Consider the following 26,582-nt stretch of genomic DNA (forward strand, 5'->3'; position numbering starts at 1 on the left):
CTGTTAGTAATAATTCTCTTGTCGTGGTGGCAAATCTGACCATTCTGATTGGTTGGGGCTCAGTGGGACTTTGGGGTATCAGCCTTTGGCCCATCAAACTAAGAGTACTTCTGTGCCATTGGTTGAGTCCGCTCCTCTCTCCCACCCGAGTGACTGCTGCTAGCCAGTAAAGCTGATTCTGTCAGTAAAACACAACCAACCTTACTTCTGGCAGTTACTGTGGGAACACACTATTGGCCCACCACATGTTGGTCCAGGTTTACTCAGTTTTCCATCCTTCCGAGGTCAGTAAAATGAGTACCCAGCTTGCTGGGGTGAAAGTGTAGATGACTGGGGAAGGCAATGGCAAATCACCCCAAAGGCTGCCGTGAAAACATTGTGAAAGCAACGTCACCCCAGAGTTGGAAACGACTGGTGCTTGCAGACTACCTTTACCTTTATTTTATATGAGTCTATATTATTGCTCATAAAATATTTATGTACTAGGAGTAAAGCCCATTGTGAAGAAAAATACAACGGGCTCTAGAAGGAGGCTTTGGGTGAGTGCCCCCCCACCCTTGCTGTCTTCCCACCCATCCAAGTTAAGGCATTCACTCCCCCCCCCCACCTTAGGGGGAGCTGATCTCTGCTATCTGGAGAGCAGTTGTAATTCTGAGTGATCTCTAGCCATCACCTGGAGATTGGCAACAGTGGTTTCCCAGGAGGAAATGGCATTGTACCTGTCTGAGGTCCCATCCCTCCTCAAACCTCATCCTCTCCAGGCCCCACTCCTTAAATCTTCAGGAATTTCTCAATTTGGAGTTGGCAACCCTAACTCCTTTCTTTTATTTGCCACTATGAGTTCAGCTTCACATTGCCTTCTCCCTCCCTGCAGCCTCTACTGTTGGAAACGCACAGTCTTTCTCCACGGGGGGGGGGGGGGGCAAAGCAGTTTACATCATTCTCTTCTTCCCCTTGTAATTGCACAACAATCCTGTGAGGCAGGTTAGGCTGGAAGTGTGTGACTGCTCCAAAATCACCCAGTCAGCTTCCTCAGCAAGAACCCCACTCTGAAGCCCTAACTCGTATGCCCTCCTCAGACTCCACCACAGAATCTCCTTCGGTTTTAAGGTAGGGATTATATTGGTTTTATGTGTTACTGCAGTCCTAAACTCTGCTCACAACCTGCGTTCAATCCCAGGCGGAAGCTGGGTTTTCAGGTAGCCGGCTCGAGGTTGACTCAGCTTTCCATCCTTCTGAGGTCAGTAAAATGAGTACCCAGCTTGCTGGGGGTAAAGTGTAGATGACTGGGGAAGGCAATGGCAAACCACCCCGTAAAAAGTCTGCTGTGAAAAAGTTCTGAAAGCAACGTCACCCCAGAGTCGGAAATGACTGGTGCTTGCACAGGGTACCTTTCCATTCCTTTTCCTATTTTATATGTGGCGCAGAGTGGTAAAGCTGAAGTACTGCAGTTCTAAGTTCTGCTCACGAACTGAGTTCGATCCCGGCGGAACCTCTGCAAGCTTCAAAAATTACCCACAACCAAATTATACCTCACAGTAAGAAGATACTATGAGCCAAAAGCATGCTGGAATAATTTTGTCTAACAAATCTCTAAAATGTTACCAGATCCTCTTGTGTACAAATGTCTTCTGACACTGCATTCCAAAGTGAGGGTACCACAATCGTGAAAGCTCTCCCCTAGTGGAACGGTCATACTACTCAAGACCCCATGACCACCAACAGGCTCCATGAAGATGAATGAAGGGTAGGTGGGGGATTATAACAAGGACGGTGGTCCAATAAGTATGAGCGTCCAGATAATTAAAGGCTTTAAAGTTAAGTACCAGCACCAGAACTGGAAACTAACTGGTAGCCAGTAAAGCAGCGTCAAGATTAGTATTAGATGAGCTAACTATGACGACTTGGTCAGCAACCTAGAAGCTTCATTCTGTACCATTTGCAGTTTCTGAAGTGACCTAAAAGGTAGCCCTAAGTAGAGTGAATTGCCATAGTCTAAATGAGAGGTAAGTTTTACATGGATCAACATGCAAGGTCAGACTGAGACAGTTATGGGGAAAGTTGACAGGCCTGGCGATGATGGGAAAATGCCACTCAAGTCACCATGGATCTCAGTCCTTTGAGAGACCCTGCAATGTAGTTCGTGCCAGGATGAACCCTTTCTCCCAATGATCACCCTCATGGAGCATCCATGGATGAAGGAGGCAAACCACGGGGGGGGGGGGGGGGTGGAGGGGGGTGTTTGTCCATGGAAAGCATAGGATCAAGCCAACCCTCCAGACTGTTCAAGGAGTCAACAGCAGAATGCTCAGCTCCATTGAAGGATGAAAGTGACAAACTCCGCATAGCTAGCGTGCTTCCAACCACATGACTTCCATTTTCACAGGATTTCATTTCAGCCAGCTTCCAAAGCATCCAGGCGTTGGGCCAGGGAGAAGATTATCTGCTTCTGGTTGCTTATCAAGCAGGAGGCAGAGCTGAGTGTTATCAGCATACTGGTGGCATCTACCCCCAAACTTCTTGACAACACTAGTATGTGTGTGTGCGAGTGAAAAAAGCATCAGGAGCATTATCAACCCCTGAGAGACCCTGCAATGTAGTTCCTGCCAGGATGAAGCCTTTCTCCCAATGACCACCCTCATCGAGCATCCATGAAGGAAGGAGGCAAGCCACTGTAAAGCAGTGCTTCCTAACCCCAGAGAGGCTAAGTAGTTGACCAGGACCAAGTGGTCAACTGTACTGAATGCTGCTGAAAGATCTAATAAAATCATCAGCAATCACTCCCCTAATCCAACTGAAGCTGGATGTTGTCAACCAAAGCTATTAAAGCAGTTTCAGTCCATAGCCTGGCCTTAAGTCAGACTGAAATGGATCAAGTACTGACATATCATTCAGGAACCCCTCGAGCTGCTCAGCCCTGCCCTTTCAAGTACCTCACCCAGGAAAGGCAAATTTAACACTAGGTGGTAATTTGCCAGCTCCCCCTATGGATGGCTTCTTCAATAATCTTACAACGGCCTCCTTGAGGGTGCTAGAGAACTGATCCTCTGCAAGAGAACTGATGATCACTCAGAGAGGGCTTCCCACCACCTAACAGCACAATGAGCAGGCGGTAGACCCTACAGTCATCAGGGTCCCATCAACATCTGCAAAGGTAAGGGCACTACTCCAGTGGTACAGATGGAGCTGTTGGTATGCTACTGACAACAAACTTTGCAGCCAGGTTTGAACAGAGTGTAGAGAGGTAAGCCACAGCTAATAGCTGAATCATCTGAATCACCTAACAGGTTAGACTCTGTAAATGGAATAGTTAATTGTTGAATCATCTCAACAGCTGGACTAGATGCAATGAAGGTAGAAAAGCAAAATTCGTCTTTGCCACCTTCACTGCCACTTCATAGGCCTTCAACTGGGCTCTCCATCATGAGTCTGACATTACTTACAGTCTAGCTGTTTTAACAATCTCCTAATCTTTCCTAGCTTCTCAATATACCATGTAGCCACCAAGGATTGAGGGTGAAGAGAGCATCAAGGAGCAATTCTACCAATGGTCTCTTGAGGGCCCCTTTTCCTGGACTCAGTTTGCTCATTAAGCAAACTACCAAAAGGCCCAGAGATATCCAACAGAACATTCCAAAAGCCAAGAGAATCCATAAGTCTTCACAGACAAGTGTAAATCAGCTCAATGCCCTAGCAAGAGGGGGCAGCAATTTTCATTCTGACCCTGAGAAAGTGATATGACTTTAGCACTGGTTCACAAGTGACCATGGACTCCATATCAACCCCTACATAAAAGAGTAAATCTAGTATGATAGCTTCATGTGTGGAAGCTGACAAGCTGGGAGAGATACAATGTCACCATGGCAGCCATGAAGTCTGAGGCTGTCCCTGACGATGCAGTCTCTGCACGGATGTTGAAGTTCTCTAGGACCACCAACTTGGGGAACTGCAGCACCCAGCTGGTGACAGCCTCAGCTGCAGGGTATCAGCTAGTGAGCTGGGTGGATGGTACACCAGCAAAATATCCACTCTCTCCTTGGCTTCCCATGACAGGCCTACACACTCACTTCCAGAGATCTTTGGCAGGCAGACCCTTTGGAAAGGAAAAACAACTTGAAGAATTACTCCCCCACCCATTCAAGATCTATGAAAGACCAAGTAACTTGATGGTGTTAACTGTGTGGCAGGAACCACATCTTCCACCTGTATTCTGACTCTGCCCCTGGACAGTGATGCCCATTTCCCCTTAGGCCATGCAGAGCTGGAATCAGGTCTCCTCAGATCCTTTGCCCCTGCAGCCCTTCAATAAAGTATCCTGAATGATCAATTGATATCAGACCTGTTACCTTTCCCTTTTATGTACTTAAAAACTTATCTTGCATTTATGACTCAATATTTTCAGATTCTCTTGCACTGTGTGTGTGTCTATGTGCATGTGCACACATACTCTCGTTGCAGACCAGACCTGATAACAATCCAGTGTGTTTGGACAATCCAATGTGTTTGGAAGAGTTGCCAGGTCCTTCTTGGCTAAAGCGGGAGTGGGGTGTAGGATTGCCATCTCCAGGCAAGGAAAATCCTGGAGATTTGGGGATGGAGCTGGGATGGACAGGAACCTCAGTGGGGTACAATGCCATACAGCCCACCTTCCAAAGCATTCATTTTCTTCAGAAGAACTGATCTCTGTAGTCTGGTTAACATCCCTCCACAAATTGAAACTTTCCCTCATGTAAATTGTATTAGCAGAAAAAGGGTTTCCTGCTTCAGAGTTGCTGTTTGAGAGGCTCCTGCTGTCGACACAAGAATAAGTGCACTGAAACCAATGGGGGTACTCTCATATAAATCTGCCTGTAAGAATGTTTTCACTTTCCCCATGTATTCCAAGGAAGAGAAGCAAAGCAACTAGGCATCTCAGTGGGGCTGCTGAAGCACAGCTGCTGAAGCACTGTGATGCCATCACAGTTACCGGCTGGGCACTTCTGTTGTAAAGGGTATAAGGCATGTAAATATGCCATGCCTCTTAAAGAGTATGTGGACCTAAATACAAATATGACAATTAAATATGACAGTTTTACGAACTATGACTCCAAAGCCGTTATCTACGCTCTAATTTGTGGGACTTGTTTAAAGATCTATATTGGCTATTCCCGAAGGGCAGTTAAGACACATGTCTTGGAACATATTTCTAGGGTCCGCCACCAAATTCCAGGTGTTCCTCTTGCCCAACGCTATGCTGAAATGGACCATGATATAGAAATGTTATGGTTTTTTGTCATTCAAAAAATTGAACATCTTAGTAATAGAGGAGGGAATATGCATAAGTACCTGTTACGAAGTCAGGCTAGGTGGATCCATCGTTTAAATACAATTGTATCTTTTGGTTTGAATCAATGTAATGATCTTGCATGCTTTATTTGAATGTTGGTTCTGATATTGTTTCATTGTACTGATATGTAAGTCCCCTTTAAATCAGTTAATATGCAACAGCTGTGGTTTGTTTTTAATGACAACAGTTCTGACTTCGGTAAGCCATTAAGTAAGAATTTGAGAATGGACATATATGAGAGATAGGCAGACTGCTGTTCTAAGGTATCTGTGCTTGGGGAAACAATGTTATTTCTTCTTTTTGTAATTGTTGCATTGTGGAATGTATTATGTTGTCTGTTGCTAAATTTCCATCAATAGGATTTTTGATCGGCTTATGAAAAAGCTGGAAACAGTGAAACGTGATGAGAAGCTGGCGATCACGTGAAGGTGATTTTTCCTTTATAGCCAATACCTGAGGTTAGACTCTGTATTACAAAAAGAAGTTGAAGTTGCACACCCATTGGAGATTAAAAAGCTTCTTCAGAGTCACCCAGTGGAATGGACTAATGCTTATGGGACTTTCTTTTTAACCTTTTGATATTTCTGTATGAATGTGTTAGCTGTTTAAGCAACTATGCAATGAAATACAACTTTCTATATTCTACTAAGTAATTGATTTTTTTAACACAGTTGTTTTTTTGGTAGCATATCGTTACTGTGTTGCCACTGTGTTTTTCTCATTTAAAGAAGCTGGCTAATTCACAAAAGTTTAAGACTAGACTAAAATCCTGGCACTTTAGAAAAATAAGATGATCCTGTTCCAGCTTTCATGGATATCAGAGCATCATCTGCTGGCTCAGAGCATCCTCAAACAAGTTCTGAAACTGCTGACGAATATCACCTTCACTCATTTGAGTGGTTAGAACAAAAAGAGATGGAAGGGGGGAGAGAAGCCTGCTGGGCAAAGAGTAGGATTTTTAGAGGAGGAGAGAAGAAAAAGTGAAAAAAAATTCTAAAAGGGGGAGAAAAGGAGAAGGAGAGAAGGAGAAAAGAGAAAGAGGGGTGGGAAGGTGAGGGAAGAAAATAGCAATACTGAAGGAGAGCATTGAAGAAAGAGAGAGAGAGGCATTTGAAATGAAGTTGCAAAAAAAAATGTGGCCAACTCTGGGTGGGATAGGGTGGCCAGCAGCAAGAGACTTGCCTGGGCAGGATGGCAACAGGAAAAAAAAACAGAGAAGGAAGCTGGCAGCGCAAGGCTTATCCTCCTTCCTTCCTTTCCTCCCTTACCTGTCACGATGACCCCAGCCTTCCCTCCCTGCCTCCCTCTTCCATGCTGGGTATTGAAGCCGCTCTTGGCACCTTGAGGGATTGCCACCTCTTACTTCCAGCTGCCGGGCCTGGCTGTACTGCTGCTCCCATGAAGCCTGCTCGGCTGGGAAGGAGGCAGCTCAGTTTAACGGGGACCCTCGACACCCCCCCACACACACACACACATACACTCTGCCACTGCCTCCCTGCCAGTCATGCTGTGCCTCAGACTCCAAACACACACATAAACACATGAAAGTGCACCTTTCATGCTCCACACACACACAAACAAAAACAGAAGTGTCTGCTGAGGGAATAAGCAAGTGAGCTGCCTCCCGTCAACAGGCTACGCAAGGCAAGAGGCTCCAAGCCTGCATTGTTGTCTCCCTTCTCCTCTCAGCTTTCCCTCTCCTTCGTGGGGCCGTGCACAATGGGGAAAAGCTCTGCACTCAGCCCTGGGAAGGGGGTGATCGCGGGTGAAATGGGTCATCTTAATGCAGGATCCCTTCAGACTCCCCCCACACATACACTCTCACACACATGGCCCTACCGCCTCCCCGCCAGACTTCAAACACACACACATACAAAAAGAGGGAAGGAGGCTGCCGGGTGCTGCTGTAGAGAGGCAGCAAGGAGCTCTGCTCAGCCAAGGACAGCAGTGCTTCTCACCTTCTGCCTGCAGCCTGGCCATGACTCGAGTCAGTGGGGGGAGCCAATTTGGTCCACTGCCCTAGGCAAGCACCTGGTTTTCCTAGTGGCAGGGCCAGCCATACAAGCAACATTATAAAATAAACTGGTACTATGTATCTAGACAGTACATTTAAAATTTTAAATATAGTTCAGTATTAAAACTTTTTCAAGTATAATATTATAAGCAAGATTAACTTCATATAATTAAACCTGTACTCTGATAAGAGAGGAACAACAACATTATTTGTGACAAAATATTTAAACATTTCATCTACTTACTGCTATCTCTCTACATGCTGACATGGATATCCCTGTACCTTCAATCTGCTTCAACGCATACTCCTTCTCATCTTTTCTGCAATAAGAAAAAAGTCCATTTAATTGGCTTTAGCTACATTTCAAATTAATAGAAAAATTCATTGTTTCTCTTTCTGAACCAAAATTATTATCTTACAATGCAGCTATAGACAATACTTGAGAATCTGATTAGTCATCATCATCAGGAAGGGATGGTGGCTCAGTGGTAGAGCATCTGCTTGGTAAGCAGAAGGTCCGGGGTTCAATCCCCGGCATCGCCACCTAAAAAGGGTCCAGGCAAGGAGGTGTGAAAAACCTCAGCTTGAGACCCTAGAGAGCCGCTGCCAGTCTGAGTAGACAATTCTGACTTTGATGGACTCAGGCTCTGATTCGGTATAAGGCAGCTTCATATGTTCACGCCAATCCTCTTCCTCCATTTGGGCTTGCCCTTGTCACTGAAACGAAGCATTTTGTGCATAGGGTAATCTGACCAGTTTCTGTGTTTCCAAAAGAAAAAAAAAATTCTACCGTGAAATTGACTGAGGAAATGATATTCAGTTTGGGGAGGGATGGTTGCTCGGTGGTAGAGCATCTGCTTGGTAAGCAGAAGATCCCAGGTTCAATCCCCGGCATCTCCAACTAAAAAGGGTCCAGGCAAGTAGGTGTGAAAAACATCAGCTTGAGACTCTGGAGAGCCGCTGCCAGTCTGAGTAGACAATACTGACTTTGATGGACTGAGGGTCTGATTCAGTATAAGGCAGCTTCATATGTTCATATGTTCATTCTTCCATTTTCTACAATAGATGTCATATTTGACATCAGGTTTTTCTATTGCCCAGAAAATATAAAACATCTGGTCTAGCATTTCGCAAACACAATATGAAACCTTGATTTTGAAATGACAGTTTAACAACACCCTAGATTTTGCTGCAATTAAAACTCTTAAAAAAGGTAAAATAAAAGAAAAGGTGTGAGAGAATCAAAACAAGCACGCAACTGAAGTACAAGACTGAAGAAGCCCCAGCTCTTGGTTTGTGAATTTTATGAAGCACTAGCATGCCCCTATTGCCTAATTGTGATCAAATGGTGATATGGAAGACTCATGCACTTACCTTATCACCATGGGCAGCAGGCCCGTAGCCAGAAAATTTTGGGTGGAGGGGCCCGGAAGATTTAAAAAATTGGTGGGGAGGCTGCCAGGCTTGGCTGCTTCTTCCCTCTAGTGGCCAGCCCACTGGGTCACAGCTCTCTCTCCTGCCTTCTTTCTTGCTGTCACTTTCTCATACCCCCTTGCTGTTGTGCTCTCTTTCTCACTCTCGCTGTCTCTCTCACTCGCTCTCTCCCTTGCTGTCACTCTCTCCCTCACTGCCACTGTCAGTCTCTCCCCCTCACTCCTTCTCTCACTGTCACTCTCTCATTCTCCCCCTCCCTGCCTCTCTGTTGCTCTCTCTCTCTCCCCCTTGCTTTCTCTTGCTGTCGCTCTCCCTCTCTTTCACTATCCCACTCACGCTCTCCCCCTCGTTGTCACACTCTTGCTATCATTCTCTCTCATTACCTCACTGTCACTCTCTCGCTCTCCCCCTCGCTCTCTGTCACTCTCTCCTGCTGTCTCACTCTTGTTGCTCTCTTGTGTTCTCTTTCTCTCCCTCCCTTTTCCTTGGGTCCTGCTGGTCAAATTAGATATTGGAGGCTCTCCAATGGAGAGGTTTAAATAGAGTGGCTTGCTCCTCGAAGCCCCCATAGCTACAGGTCTGATGGGCGGTAAAGGGGATTGGTATACTAGTCCACAGAATCTCCAAGCAACAAATGCAGCTGTGATTTATAAAACTTCTTCTGTTGCAAGACTATCTAAGGTTAATATTTAGCTTCCTTAAGTGTCCTTTCATACAGAAGAACAGGATACAGATAAATTATTAATAAATAAAAATAATTAAAATTATACATATTAGGACAATTCAATTGCTCACTATAAAACTTTTTAAATTGCACCTGTCACATTCAGTAAAATAACAAAATGAGGGAAATCTGTTTCCGCAGCTGAGGTAGCAGACAGAAAGATTAAAGCTGTTATCCAATAACTAGTTCAAAGGAGAAAATAGCCAAATGATGTTAAAAATAGGGCAGACCAACATACATGCTCCTGTCAAAGAAAAAGGTACTTCCAGTATGATTGCTAATTTCTTCCAGCTTTAACCCTGGCCTAACATACAAGAATTACACAGCAACAAAAACTGGTATCCCGGTTCTCCACACAGCGACTGTGCAATCCTAAAGAGAATTAAGGCCTTCTATGCTCTTAATGGACACAAAATGATGCACCTCTACTTGGGATTGTACTACAACACTATGCACTATTCACTGCCACAGGAGGTGGTGGCGGCCACAAGTATAGCCACCTTCAAGAGGGGTTTAGATAAAAATATGGAGCACAGGTCCATCAGTGGCTATTAGCCACAGTGTATGTGTGTATATAAAAATTTTTGCCACTGTGTGACACAGAGTGTTGGACTTGATGGGCCGTTGGCCTGATCCAGCATGGCTTCTCTTATGTTCTTATGTTCTTATGTAAGTTAACGTGACAGCCAAGAAGGTACCACCTGCCCAGCTGTTAGCATGTGGACACAGCCAGCAGAAAAAGCAGAAAGGCCTTTAGTTCCTCTTCAGTGGAAATCTGATACCTAGGACTGAGAAGATGAACTTCTATATGAAGAACTGTATGTGTATTATGTGCTAATAAGTCATTTCTGACTGATGGTGACCCTCCAAGGCGTTCTGTCATTAACAACTTAGCTCAGGTCATGAAAACTGAAGGCAGAAGTGTCCTTTATTGAGTAAATCCAGTTCATGTGGTATTTTCCTCTTTTCCTACTACACAGAGGCAAATAAGAACAGCTAATTACTGAGTGATTGGCAATGTGGTGATGGACTGAGAGGCAGGGAGTCAACAGATGTTGTGGCATTTATGGTGATGGACAGGGACCCTGGCATCTCTGTGGCCAGGAAGAAGGTGCTCTTTGCCAGATAGAGAACATCCTTCCCCAAGTGAGGGGGATGTATTATTTATTTATTTATTTTATCAGATTTATATCCCGCCCTCCCCTAACGGGCTCAGGGCGGCTAACAACAGTTAAAAACCACATAGAGTACTAAAAAACAATATACAATAAAATCAATTCTACACATTTTAACTATAAAATCCAAGATGCATGTTGGTGTTTCTCAATATCTATATTTGTCCAGTGGGACTGTCAGTGCTGTGGGACATTTGCTACCTCCCCTTATCTATTGAAGGCAAGTTCAGTCTTACAGGCCCGGTGGAACTGTGGCGGGTCCCACAGGGCCCTGATGTTTTCGGGGAGGGCATTCCACAGAGCGGGGGGTATTGTTGAGAATGCTCTGGCTCTAGTGGCGGACAATCCAGCTTCTTTCAGTCCGGGAATCTGAAGGAGATTTTGGGACCCTGAACATAGTGCTCTCTGGGGCACATATGGGGAAAAGCTCTCCTAGAAATCACTCATCAGAGCCAACCAAAGTGCTGGCCCACCACATTCATCCAGCACAGTTCATAACTGGGACTGACATGCCTCCCAGGCCATGAGGATGGGAACATAGAATCATAGAATCACAGAGTTGGAAGAGGCCATACAGGCCATCTAGTCAACTCTCTGCCCAATGAAGGATCAGTGTAGAGTGTCATGTGCTGGGGCTGGGTCAGACAAAGTCCAGGGGCAGTCCAAGGTCTGTAGCTGGGGAGCAACGAGGGTCCAATACGCCAAAACCGAATCACAGTCCAGGTATCGCAAGTCAAAGGTCCAGGAGCCGAAGTCAAGGGGGTCCAGAAGTCAAAGCCAAAGTCAGAGGGTCCAAAAGCCGAAGTGGATGCTAGAACGTCAGGTAAGAGACTAGTTGCTTCCACAAAGCCTTCTCCCAAAGCCCACAGCTATATAGCCCTCTGCTGGCTGTTGCCCATTTGGATTAATTGCTGACTCAGAGGGCGGCCAGGATCCTGCTGGGACTCAAGCATCCTCACTCCTAGAGGAGCCAGGATCCTTTTAAAACTCAGGGCTCAGGGAGCGTCTTGCTCGTGAGTGTGCCGCCCTCCTCCGGTCCCTGAGATCCTGACGCAGGCGGTCACGTACACGAGCCACCCGAGAGGGCGAGGCCAGGGGGCTTGGATCTTCTCCAGTAGGCGGCAGGGGCACGGGTGCAGGTGGCAGGGATACAGTTTCTCCTGCAGGCTCAGCTTCTTCTGCAGGGTCCCCAGCACCCATGACATAGAGCATCTCTGACAAGTGTTTGTTCAGCTGCTAATTAAAGACTGCCAGTTAGGAGAAGCTCATGCCAACCTAGGTAGCTGAACAACTCTTACGGTAAAAAAAAAATTCCTAATAGCCAGCCAGTACCTCCCAGCCCTTAATTTAAACCCATTATTGTGAGTATTCTCCTCTGCTGCCAACAGAAAGAGTTCCCTGCCCTCCTCTAAGTGACAGCCCTTTAAATACTTCAAGAGAGAAATCATGTGGGGGGGGGTGCGGAGCATCACAAGATGGCTGACGCAAACTGAGTGAGCTCCGTTAGCCTCCTTCCCCATTGCTCCTTGCTTTTGATACTGCAAACTCCAATGTCCTCAAAAACCAAAGGAAAATCGGCTCGTTTGAAACAGAAGCTAACTTCAAAACAAAAGTTCTGGTCTCATTGTTTTTCACTCAAGATGGATTTTCAAAGGTTCCCGTGCTCCCCAACTACAAAGATGGTGATTGGTTTAACAAACTCCCAGCCTGATACCTCCCCTCCCCCTCAGCTACCAGAGAATGGTTCGATCTGCCGCAAAGATTTAGATCTCCGGCTGGACATACATAAATACTTCCAAGAGTCCACTGCTGAGTTGATTCAACCCATAAATGCCCAGATCAAAGAAATGTCGGAAGACATTGCAACTACTGCGAAAATAGCAGAGCGGGTGGCAGAGCTGAGTTTGGCGCTTAAAGGTGAAATAACGCAAATAAATGAAAGGGAGGACAAGGTCCAAAATAGACTAATGCCCCTGGAGAACAAATGGAGGGCTTTAAACCTTAAATTTCGTGGGTTTGAGGAGGGAGTGGAGGAGAAGGGATACTTAACATCATTTATTTCGAACTGGCTACAAATGAAAATGGCACTCACAGATAATTTGGCGCCCGACATTATTAGAGCTTAACGACTCGGTCCCATAGCATTGGCGTGTCACAAGCAACCCAGGGACATCCTGATTCAGTTTTCCAACAAGGTCAAAGACATGATTTTTCAAAAAGCACGACGTGTAGATGTGCTGACACATAATGGGAAGTGTATTTCGATTTTATTAGACCTTTCCCCTGAAATGCTGGAAAAGAGGAAAAAATTGAAGACCTTTACTAACAAACTTCATACTGCTAATGTGCGCTTCAGACGGAGTCCTTCTTCGGATATCTTACTTTACAAGAACGGTGTTCTACATAAAGCCTGTGATGTGACTTCTGGAATAGCGCTGATGAACGCTCTCTTTAATACTGACAATGGAAGAGGAGGAAGAACTACAGAAGCTCATCCAAGTCCAAGATCAAGTCCAGAAGGCTGAAATATACAGACTCAAATGAAGCAGATGCAGTGTCACCCATTTGAAAAACAAGCGTAACCTTGAGGCTCATTGGAGCATTTCAGCGAACATTATAATTTTCTTGCTTTTTCATTGTTTGAAGTTAATCTTTTAACCAGGCATTTGAACTTCAGTCAGATTTTGGGTTGTTCAAAGTTTTTAAAGCTGTTCCAATTATACGCAATAAGTACATATACTTATTGAGTTAAAGGCAGTTTTACAAAAAAGAAAGACTCACCAGCAATAAGGATGGGAAATTACACTAGTTAGAACTCTATTTTCATACTCAAAATATCTCACTAGAGCTTTTCTTTTCTATTCTTCTCTCCCTCCCCTTCCCATTCCTTCTCTTTCTCTCCTTCTTGTAAACTACCTTATTTACTACCCTCTCTCTGTTTTCCTATCTCTACTATAAATTCCTTTTCTATCTCTGCTAATAATCTTTGAGTACAGGGGGCATGTATCTAATATTTGATTTACGTCTCTACTTGTTATCTAATTTTATTTTACTTACTCAATTTTCGATGGCAAACATGCCTATATATATATAAGAATTCTTTAGCTTCCAACAACAGATGAATTAATGATGAATTCCAATCTTAACTTTTAATTCTGGAAGACCAAAATTTAGATAATACCAAAGGATTCTTATAATGATTTTGAATTTAATTTCATAAGTTTAATTTGATTCTTTCATAAAAGGTATTACATTAGAGGCTATAATTTAATCTAGTTACATGAATTCATTAATTTAAAAACAAACATCCTCCTTCTTCTAGCAGCATATTACAAGTAGGGGTACTAAAGACAGGACATGTAAACATTCTGTATTTACTATCTCTTGCAAAGGTCCACAAGTAATTTACTAAAGGTAATTTTACAATTGTTACCCCTTTCTTTTAACTTACAAAGCAATATTGCTAGAGTACTAGTGTTCAGGACTTGTATATATACATTGTCTTTCTCTAATCAACAGAGAATAATATGATTTAATCTTTGTTTCTCTTTCCCTCTTGGTTTATAATTTTATTAGACAGGAATATAAGTGCTGATACGATGGCATATTAAGCTACTATAAAATAGGGAAAATATGCAGCTAGCCATTTTCCATTATGTAAACCTTGCAGATCACCACACTGATGTGGACGGGTTTAGACCTCAGGGGGAAAAAAAATTAAACAAAACAGGAGCGGCTGTATGAGTACAATTATGCTGGTGTAATAATTGCAAGAAGTTCAACAATCTCTCTTAAAATTCATTAATGTTACAGTTGTTATTAATAATAACTTTGGTACGGTAATGTTTTTACTACATTCAATGGTTAGTGAACAGGTTTCTTAGTTCACTTTTTTTCAATTTATAGGCTTCTTAACAGTTCATAAGCCGTTGGTATGAGACTAAATTTTTTATGCAAAATATTGTTATTTCCAGTTATACTTTGTACTTTGGAGTTTGATACTAAATCTTTTTAGAATGGGGAAGGGGGTTGGAAAAGTTAGTGACTTAACTGATTTTTGTTTCTGTGTGCCCTCTTGGTAGTGTGCACTAGTTTCTTTGTCAGAGAGACCTATAGGTATCCTCTCTAGCTTCTTCTTTGTGAGGAAGTTTGTTGAAACGATATCCTAGTTGGGATATTAGTAGTGTTTTTATTCATTATTTCTAATTGGCTTGCTTTTTTGCCAATAAAGGTATAATTATTAGTTTCTATTTTTTTTTCTTTTTCTTTCTTGGTGTTTAGGCCCAGCTTAGCTACACATATCAATTGCCCTCCTTTACAACCCACTGATTAGAGTATTGGTTTGCAATGTCTCAGAACTTTAAAATCCTTACCTGGAACTGCAGGGGTTTTAAAAATTCCATTAAACGTACTCGTTTTTCCAATTTTTTGGTGAAAGAAAGGCCTAATGTGGTGTGCCTTCAAGAAATACACGTCAAAAGAAAAACATCTCCATTTCTGCGTACTACATTGGTTGAGTCAATTTTTTCAGGCCACAGGCTTGTCTAAGGCCAGAGAGGTGGCAATACTCTTTTCCAAGTCTACGCCATTCGCTGCACAAGACTCTAGAATAGACCCTAAGGGTTGATATGTCTTCATTAAAAGTATTCTAAATGACACTCCTCTAACATTTGCATCCATTTATTCCCCAAACAGTGGCCAGATGCAGTTTCTAAAAGACACTGTATCAGAACTGATGCAATTTGGGCAAGGGGAGACCCATCATAGGCAGTGACCTCAATTTTGTAAGTGATTCTTTATATGACAAATCAAATCACAAAAAGGCACACAACCAATCAGCTACAACAACAGGACTGCATAAAATCTTGCAATCATTTAACTTGGTGGATGTTTGGAGGACTCTAACCTCGAAAGTAAGAGAATACACTTACATTTCGCAAGATCATAATACCTACTCCAGAATAGACCACATATTGACTTCTCCTACTTTACTTAACTCAGTACAAAACATAAACATAGGGTCCAGAACAATCTCTGACCACTCATGGGTAACAGGAGAATTGGCTATTCAAGAACCTGATAATAAGGGACCCAGTTGGTCTCTCAATAAATTGTTGCTGTCCAAGGAACTCATTTGTGAGGATATAAACAAACACATTCAGGAATATTTCCTCCACAACAGTGCCTGCAGTGTATCTCAGAATTTTGTTTGGGATGCATTTAAGGCGGTAATTCGAGGCAATCTCATCTCACTGGCAGCAGCCTGCCATAAAAACAAAAATAAAGCCATTGTAGATCAGAAAGCAAAGATACTTGAACTAGAACAAAAGGCATATGAAATTCGGGGGGGGGGGGCACTGAAAAAACATACCATACAACAGAATGAACTAGCTCTTATTGAAACCTCAGATATACAGAAAAAAACTGTTGTATCTGAAACAGAAATTTGTAACGAAAACAACAAAATCGCTTAGGATTCTCAAGTACAGAATCCAAGAAAAATGTGCAAACTCATTAATTCATGCCATTCAATCACCTCAGAGAAAAAATTTTACCTCATCAAAAGAAACAACGAAAGTATTCCATGAATATTATATGTCTTTGTATAAATCTTCTTTGGACAGTAACAAATTTCAAGGACTACTTAAAAACTACTACATTTGAAAGGTCTCTGTCTAGCGATCACAGAGTTTATGGATAAACCTTTTACTGAATCCGAAGTTTCAGAAGCAGAATCCACTATCAAAAATAATAAAGCAACAGGGAAAGATGGTTTCCCCATCGAGTTTTATAAAAAATTCAAATCTAGTTTGCTTAGCCCCCTCACGAAAACATGTAATTCTGTTATGCAGGAGGGTATACTTCCAGAGTCATGGAAAGAATCTAAAATGATACTGCTGTACAAAGAAGGAAAAGACAGACTAGACCCTAAATCTTACAGACCTATTTCCATCTTAAATCACGATTTTAAGATATTTTCTACAGTTTTGGCCTGAAGACTGTACTTATGTCCATACAAACCAAGCAGGATTTATACCTGGCCATACTATAACCGATAACATCAGAAGAACTTTAAATTTAATACATTATGTCAGGAAATCTCATACTACATCTTTGATACTTTCTCTGGACACAGAGAAAGCCCTTGACATGTTAGAAATCAGTTATCTTAAAGCAGTATTAGAACACATGGGTTTTGGCCCACATTTTTAAAATTCTATTATGGCCATCTATAATTCACCTAAAACCCAATTAAGTATATCAACAATTTTAGGTCTGATGAGATAAACCTATCACGGGGCACGTGTCAGGGTTACCTCCTTTCACCTATTTTATTTGCCCTATCGCTAGAACCCCTAGCCTATGCGGTATGCTCAGATCCGGAGATTGAAGGAATACTGGTCAGTGGTATAACACATAAAATCTGCTTATTTGCAGATGACACAGTCTTTTATCTAAGAAACCCTATTCTTTGAGCAAGTTAATGCAGACTATATCTCATTTTAGTACTTATTCTGGGTTTAAAATAAATATGACTAAATCAGAAATCTATCCAATAGAGCTACCTCCAGCAGTCCACCGATATCTCACCTATAACTTCTCCTTCAAGTGGGTTACTAAGTCATGGCGTCCATTGGGCGTGCAAATACCTTTGCAATTGGCTAAGCTTTTTGAATTTAATTAAAAACGAATTCACCAGTCAACAAAGACCAACTTAACTTCATGGTCTAGATTAAACTTTAACCTTTTGGAAAAAATTGACTTGTTAAAATCTTTTATTTTACCGAAATTTCTCTTTTTGTTTCAAAACCTTCCCATCCCCATTCCGATTAAAGAAATGGCGTGACAACGTAATTTGATTTCTTTCCTGTGGCAAAATAAAAAATCAAGGCTTTCCTTCCACCTGCTTTCCAGACCAATGTCACAGGGTGGTTTGGGAGTTCCAATTTTAACTAAGTCTTACGAAGCAGCCCAGCTCCGAAATAGCCTTCTCTATGCCAGAAAGGACTGTCACAAATCATGGGTTCAAACAGAATCTGCAAGTATACTCCCTAAGTTTTTGAATGAATTCCTTTGGAATACTAGGGCTGATAGGAAAAAAACTCTTTTAGATAATCCCTTTTACAATTCACTTTAGAGATGTGGGACAAAAACCATGCTTATCTGGTGCAACCCTCAACGCCAGTAATGACTCTTCTGGCTTCTGCCGGGGCCTTCAGCTTCAAATTTTAAACTCTGGAGGCAAAACAATATTCTCAGACTCTCTGATGTTAGCATCAATGGCTGTTTATGCTCACACAAACAACTAGAGTCTAAATTCAAACTCAAGATCCCCTGGAATGAATATCACCAAGTCCATGATGTTTTAAACAAAGTAATTCCGGTTATTCCATTAAAGAACCAACTTAATGCCTTGGAAAAGCTTATTCAAAATGAAAACACACACATGAAAGGCGTTGTTTCCATAATTTATTTACTATTAAATCAAAAAAATTGGACACATCTAACAACACAACAGAACTCATGGCACAGAGACTGTGAGTTACAGCTAACAGAGGAACAATGGTCAAAACTTTGGATTTCACCATTGTTCAAATCTAAATCTACTTTGTTTAAGTTGCAGCAGTATAAAATTTTCTCCCGATGATATCTGACTCCTCACTCTCTATGCAGGGCAAAGCTGAGTCCTAATCCTCTATGTTGGAAGGGTTGCGGCGAAATAGGAATATTCAAACACTGCTGGTGGTCTCGTCAAAAGATCCAAGCCTTCTGGAATATCATTATAAACAAAATAGAGGACATAGTTAATTAATCCATACCTCTCACCCCAGAATCTATTTTACTAAATTTCTGGCCACACAGTAACTTCTCTCTTCTAAAAGCGGAATTGATATCATTACTCCTGTTAGCAGGAAAAAACATACTGGCAAAGCACTGGAAAGCAGGGAAAATTCCTTCTTTAACTCTTTAAGAACATAAGAGAAGCCATGTTAGATCATGCCAATGGTCCATCCAGTCCAACACTCTGTGTCACACAGTGGCCCCAAAAAATTTATTTATATATATATATATATATACACACACACACATACATATACACATACATATATACACATACATACATATACATATATATACACACACACACACACACACATATATACACACACATGCACACACACACTGTGGCTAATAGCCACTGATGGACCTCTGCTCCATATCTTTATCTAAACCCCTCTTGAAGGTGGCTATGCTTGTGGCCGCCACCACCTCCTGTGGCAGTGAATTCCACATGTTAATCACCCTTTGGGTGAAGAAGTACTTCCTTTTATCCGTTTTAACCTGTCTGCTCAGCAATTTCATCAAATGCCCACGAGTTCTTGTATTGTGAAAAAGGGAGAAAAGTACTTCTTTCTCTACTTTCTCTATCCCATGCATTATCTTGTAAACCTCTATCATGTCACCCCCGCAGTCAACGTTTCTCCAAGCTAAAGAGTCCCAAGCGTTTCAAACTTTCTTCATAGGGAAAGTGTTCCAGCCCTTTAATCATTCTAGTTGCCCTTTTCTGGACTTTCTCCAATGCTATAATATCCTTTTTGAGGTACGGTGACCAGAACTGCACACAGTACTCCAAATGAGACCGCACCATCGATTTATACAGGGGCATTATGATACTGGCTGATTTGTTTTCAATTCCCTTCCTAATAATTCCCAGCATGGCGTTGGCCTTTTTTATTGCAAACGCACACTGTCTTGACATTTTCAGTGAGTTATCTACCACGACCCCAAGATCTCTCTCTTGGTCAGTCTCTGCCAGTTCACACCCCATCAACTTGTATTTGGAGCTGGGATTCTTGGCCCCAATGTGCATTACTTTGCACTTGGCCACATTGAACCGCATCTGCCACGTTGACGCCCACTCACCCAGCCGCAACAGATCCCTTTGGAGTTCCTCACAATCCTCTCTGGTTCTCACCACCCTGAACAATTTAGTGTCATCCGTAAACTTGGCCACTTCACTGCTCACTCCCAACTCTAAATCATTTATGAACAAGTTAAAGAGCATGGGACCCAGTACCGAGCCCTGCGGCACTCCACTGCTTACCGTCCTCCACTGCGAAGACTGCCCATTTATACTCACTCTCTGCTTCCTATTACTCAGCCAGTTTTTGATCCACAAGAGGACCTGTCCTTTTACTCCATGACTCTCAAGCTTTCTAAGGAGCCTTTGATGAGGAACTTTATCAAAAGCTTTCTGGAAGTCAAGGTAAACAACATCTATTGGGTCTCCTTTGTCCACATGTTTGTTCACCCCCTCAAAGAAATGTAGCAGGTTAGTGAGGCAAGATCTTCCCTTACAGAACCTCCACAGGGAGCTGATTCCAAAAAAGCCCTGGCCCTGGTCATGGCAAGCCAGATGTCCCTTGGGCCAGGGATGGTCAGGAGATGTTGACTGGTCGAGCGCAACGACCTCTGGGGCTAATGTTAGGAGAAATGGTCCCGCAGGTATGCTGGTCCCAGGCCATGTAAGATTCTAGCCAGATTCAATATCTACCCCACCACCACCACCACTTTGATTTTGCAAAACAATGATACAAAAGATCCTGATCATAAATTTTCCACAACATGTCCAGTTTTGCTGCAATTCTTAACTCTTATATTTTTTAATTGTCTAGATAGAAGACAAAAAAGATCACTTTATGGTTGTATTCTTCAAGCAAATGGATTGTACGTTGATGGTGTTCTCTTATTTGTCTCCTTGCTGCCTTTACCAATTATTATTTTCAATACTAAACACTTGACATATTTCAAACTGCATACCGTAAAATAATTTTAGTTAAGACCTTTGCTACCCATGAATTTCAGAACAATTTAATTCTGACAATCTGCATACAGCAGAAGGTTAACAAGCTCCAAATTTGGATTTGTAATAACCAGACAGATACCCCAGGCTAGCTGGATTAGTCAACAATACTTAGAAGAGAAGTCTGCTATTAAAACAGACGTGAAAAACAGTTAAACCGAGAAAAAATAACCAAAAGAAACATAACCAAAGAAGACATGATAAGTCTCTCAGTGCAAAAATCTGCTCGACCAACTAGCATTAGTAAGACCAAAAGTAGTTGGCAGACCTAGCCATACTATACTTTTGGAAAACTGGCCTCACCATTCCTGCTTTCTAACGTGACAGACTGATTTCCACAAATCCTAATGGGTTTGAAGGAGAGCTGCATAGTCTAAATAAAGTACAAGACATCTACTTGGAGATGTATCAAGTGTAACTGCTGTGGTAACTGGAGTGGATCGACCATTCACTAAAAAGCACTCCGTAAAGCAAGAACTGCATATCCTTATCAAAGCAAATGCTTATTTCACATTTCTTAGTTTTCTAGAGGCCAAACTATGTGTTTATAAAGTCAACAAACTCGAGGCAAAGTAATTTCTAATTAAGAACTGCACCACCCAAAACCATGCAGACATAGATGATGATGATATTGGATTTATACTCTGCTCTTTACTCCCAATCTCAGAGTCTTGGAACAGCTTACAATCTCCTTTACCTTCCTCCCCCACAACAGACACCCTGTGAAGTAGGTGGAGCTGAGAGAGCTCTCACAGAAGCTGCCCTTTCAAGGACAGCTCTGCTAGAGATATGGCTGACCAAAGGCCATTCCAGAAGCTGCAAGTGGAGGAGTAGGGAATCAAATCTAGTTCTCCCAGATAAGAGTCCATGCACTTAACCAGTACACTGAACTGGTGTCTCATTAATAAGTAAAAACAAATTATATGGCTAAAAAAATTCAAAACACTACTTATTGAGGACATTAAGATACAATCTCAAAATGTAATGCAATAATTTGCATTCCACAATAGTCTAATAGAAACTGTCAATCACACTCAAACCATTTTGGGGAATGCTTTATGTTAAACAAATGTGGTGGGGGGGAACCCTCTGAAATTCTTCTGCTTATGTGGTCAGACAAATAGTTTATCCAGCTCGGGCCCATATACTCCGATAGGCAGAGGCTACCTGGAATCTCCAACAGAGAAAGGCCTTTCCTAATATCTGTTACCCAATATTTTAATTAGAAATACCATGAATCAAAACTGGGATCTTCTGCATGGATGTGCTCTGCCATTGAGTAAAACCCCTGCTCCATTTGTTTCCACCTCTTCTACTCTCTTTATGCTATTCCCAAGCTCATGTAAACCCATTTCATTCAGACACAAAGCAAAGCTAACAAGGGCCAAATGTAGTCTCAAATTAACTGGAATACATGTGCTACCCTTTAGCATCACTTAAATATTTAGCAATCTCAACATCTGTGAACAGGCATCATAAACAGCTGATAAAATGTAAAGATTTCAAAATCACCTCCAAAGAGAAGCATCAATCTTTCAGCTATCAAGGTACATGATGCCTGCACCTTAATGGTCATGATTCTACAGTACCTGTGTGCTGGTTTCTACAGGGAGTTAAACCTGATAATGTGTGAATTCCCTAGAAGTTATTTCAAGAGAATTTGCTTTCAGACACTAGATTTTTCATTCAGGACAACCTATTGGCAGGGGCTGCAGCACAGCAGAGGAGCCTCTGCTTTGTATGCAGAAGCTCCTAAATTCAATCCCCAGCATCTTCATTTAAAAGGACCAGCTGATGTGAAAGACCTTTATGCCAGATCATGGAGAACTGTTGCCAGTCTGTGTAATGACCTTGATGGACTGATGGTCAGTTTCAGTGCAAGGCAACTTCACATGTGTGTTCATATTTCTACAATAACTATATTAAATTCAGAAACAAAGATGGGGAGATTAGCAGATGTCTTTTTTATTTGATATAATCCTATTCAGAGATTTCTTACACAAGACAGAAAATATTTAGAAATTTTACTCTGCTAATCATGCAGACTCATGGAGCTTAAAGACTATACTGCAATACAAAAAAAATGCTGTAAAAGGAGATTTAAATTCACATTTTTTTTTCATTCTTCATTTAATGTTTCTTGCATTTCTCGTTAGGTATTCTGTTGCCAGCTTCATTTACTGCCATTCTAGACCGATTTTGCACTCACCCTACGCCGCTCTGACGTTCCTCTTTTCAGCGCGGCATCCTTCCAGTTTCCCACTATCTGCCCCAGGGCTTCAGCTTGCGTCGGCGTTTTTGCACAGCAAAAAGAAACCGCTAAAAACCAGTTTCTCTTTGCTGCGCAAAACGCCAATCTTTGCTGACGCCCCGAGGCAGATAGTGAGAAATCAGGAAGACACTGCGCTGAAAAGAGGCATGTCAGAGCGGCATAGGGTGAGTGGGAAATCGGCCCTAGTGTTTTCAGAAAGAAAGACTTGCAGAAAACTACTCACTGGGCCCTCAAATTCTGGTGGCTGGGATGTTGGGCACAGGCGAGGTGCTGCAGATATGGCACATGGTCAGAAGTCTTTTACTTTCTTCCAGCCATCAGTACAAGGATTGGCAATAGGCATGGAGTTAAAACCTAGCTAAAAAAGAAACTCATATTATTGCAAAAGTCTAAGGTTTCATGTTAATTTTCTCCAACTAGTAACTTTTAAATGTCATTTTTAGAATTTATTTTTATGCAAGACCACAACAGAGAACTCTGGTAAGGAAGTTAGTTTGTTGATCAAATTTCCAGAACACCCAATTAATAAAAACAAGGATCAGGAAGTTCTGTATGATGACCTAGATGACCCTGTGAACTAGAGTAACAGAAACACAAGAAAAGAAAACTGCAAATCATATAACATTTATGCTTTCTTGCAAATAAAACCACAGGAGATGATTATACAAGAATTGACATAAAACAAACATGAACTTAATATTGATGGTTACACATTAGAAAAGTACCTTTATACTGACAGGCCAGATTTTATATATACTGATACGCTTGATTTTAAAATAACATTTTTCTCCTGATTTTGTCCCTTTTCACTGACAGTTGCAAACCAGGTTGGGCTGGTTGAGTGGGCCTGGGATATTACAAATCCAGCCTTGAGAGAAGTGATGGTGCTGGTCACCTGAAAGTAGCAGTTGTGAAACTCATCCTGAATAATGTGTCCCTGGACCAGACTAACCTCAGCAACTACCATCCACTGGTTAATATTCCATTCTTTGGCAATATAATCAAATGCATAGTCATCGTGCAGTGGCATGTGCGTTTAGAACAAGCAAATTATCTATTCTCATTTCAATCCAGATTCAAGCCTGGATTTGTACAGAAACAACACTGGTAGCTGTGACTGATGATCTTCACTCAAGAGCATATCATCAGGAGTAGCTGGTTGACTTAGGATTCAGGAGCTCTGTTCTTTGGTGGTTCTGCTCCTAACTACCTGATCACTTTGAAAAGGTGTTGCTGGAGAACTACAACTCAGCCCCACCACATTTACACCACATAATCCTGGATCACTCTCTGTGTTACCACAGTCAGATATGCCATGAAAGCAAGAATGCCATCGTGTAGGTGGCAATTAATCCCTTATTTCACTAAGGCAGCCACACAAAAAAGTGAGGGTTGTTTGCTTTAGGCTGCTGTTCTGATAACACTTTCCAAGGTATAAGGGCTGTTGAATAAAATGAGACTAACTTCAGTGTTCACCTGCAGCTTAGCATTGCTCCCTCAGTTATGCAGAAAGTTGGAGCAAACCAGATTGCGTAACAGAACAATTAACCTGACAGATTCAGCTATAGTCCACAAAATCTTGCACTAGAGTAATAATTGCTCCGCTTTGGTGCCACAAAGGTCCTGTTTATTGTTGTTTAATAGCTGATGTTACTTAAGCCTAAGCAGGAAAGGCAGACTAATAACAACAATCAACTCTTATCTGACTCAGTCAAAAGTTAAGAATTCATTTTTGAAATTTTAATTTTTAGGTGTTTAATAGGTGAATGATTCTTTGTATTCAGTATGTACCACATAGTGTTATGAGTTCTTTTAGGTATTCTAACTAAAATGGTACTTCAAGAAAACTTGTCCATTATTTGATAGTCAATGCAGGATATTTTCTTTGTAACTTTGATAAGCTTAGTTAGCCAAGTGATGGTTAGTGAACTACAAATGTAGTCAAATTCTTTTCAAAATGGCGACTTGTAAACTTGAAATGTAATATTTTAAAGGGAATGGTTTGAAAACAAAATATGCATATTTTGAACTAAATGTAATGGTCTTTTTATGGAACAGGTGGTAAAAAAGATGAAATCAGAAGTAATCAAAACATTATTTTAAACAAATAACCTTTATTAGTAACCAACCTGTTTTATGAAGTATTATTAGTTAATACAGATGTAATAGTTTTTTAAACATGGAGTATATTAGACTGTATTTGACAAAAACAGCAACTTCACAGAAGGAATTTTCACACCCTTCTGTGATAAGCAACTTTGATTCCCTTTTCTTGCATAAAGCACATTAGAAACATATTAATAAATAAAACAGTAACCCATTGACATCATCTCACCTTCCATACACTTTGATGTAAATTATTGTGCTAATTTGTGCTCTGCCCTTGTAGAATACTGTCATTTGAATTGTGTGTGTAAACTGTGGATGTCAGAAAGAGCATTTGTGTGTGAAGATTTCAGCCTTGGGGTGAAGAGCACAAATTGAAAGTCTTCTGCTAATATCTAGCCTAATGATTCTACACACACAGTGTAAGTCACATAATAATTCTGCACAACCACTTACACAATCCTAAAATAGCTTCCTACTGACGGTGTCACCTCTGAAGCCAGTTCTATTCTTGTTAAAGGAACACCTAAAACCAATGACATAACCTCTGTATAAGCAGCGCTTTTGTTGGAAATTATTCTAGCACTCAAAAATACAAAACAAAATGGAAACTGTGTAATTATAACATCTAGCTTTGGGTCCAGTAGCAACTTAGAGACCAATACAATTTTTGGGGTACAAACTTTCATGAGTCAAAGCTCCCTTTGAAAACTTATAACCCGTCAAATCTTGTTGGTTTCTAAAAGTGCTACTGAACTAGATGTAGCTGTTCTACTGTAAAACAACACAGCTACCCTCAAAAAGTATGCTTATGTAATTATAAAAGTACAATCTGTGATTCAACAGGTAACAAATTTCCTTTCACCAACTTTACATATTCTGGCACAGAGGAAGATTTCAGCAACAAAGATAGGTCAAGATGACACACAATTAAACAACTACTAAGGTCATATGAAATGTTATATGCATAAATCCCAGACAAATAAGGCTATTCATAACCAATCATTTTATCTCTAGTTATATGAACAACAGAAACAAAACTGAGCACAAAACTTTATTGAGAAAGCAGTGAAACCTAAAAAAATCAGGTATGTATTTTGTTGCATGGATACTCAACTCAGTGAAATATATATGTGGCTACAGTCACATGCAATGACCTATGTATGGTCTATAATGATACTAAAATAGTTATTTATCAAAGAAACTAATCAAGTTTGATTCAACCCTAAAATTGTGGCTGATTCAAGCCCTGTCATACCTAGAAGCAGCAACTCTTTATTGAATGAAATTGAATGAAATAAAAATTATTGTTCCATCATTTGTTTATTCAGCCTTAGCCACACCAGACTTAGTAGGAGTGTGATACATCTTCAGACAACTAAATGTTGAGATGACCACATTCTCACTATTCAAGGAAGTATCCGACTAGTTTTATCCACATCTATTGTAATACGTGGCAACAATCACATTAGGATCAGGTTTAATCATAAGATTTCTACCAACATAGTGTCAACCCTTAGAAACCATAAGTATTGCACCATAAGAACATGCTGTATTGTGTTCGGTTTTGGGCACCACATTTTAAGAAGGATATAGACAAGCTGGAACGAGTCCAGAGGAGGGCGACAAAGATGGTGAGGGGTCTGGAGACCAAGTCCTATAAAGA

General features: G+C 41.5%; 1 protein-coding gene across 2 annotated transcripts in view; it reads right to left on the reverse strand.

The window, feature by feature from the left end:
* Positions 1-26,582, reverse strand: part of CDK19 (cyclin dependent kinase 19) — a 165,208-nt gene that overhangs the window by 112,778 nt on the left and 25,848 nt on the right. For both annotated transcript variants that reach the window (XM_060238154.1, XM_060238158.1), the window contains one exon: positions 7,585-7,660. In XM_060238154.1, coding sequence (XP_060094137.1) covers positions 7,585-7,660 — 76 coding nt within the window. The remainder of the gene's footprint in view (positions 1-7,584; positions 7,661-26,582) is intronic.

Source organism: Heteronotia binoei, chromosome 1 (genome assembly GCF_032191835.1).
Source record: "Heteronotia binoei isolate CCM8104 ecotype False Entrance Well chromosome 1, APGP_CSIRO_Hbin_v1, whole genome shotgun sequence".
NCBI lineage: Eukaryota > Metazoa > Chordata > Lepidosauria > Squamata > Gekkonidae > Heteronotia > Heteronotia binoei.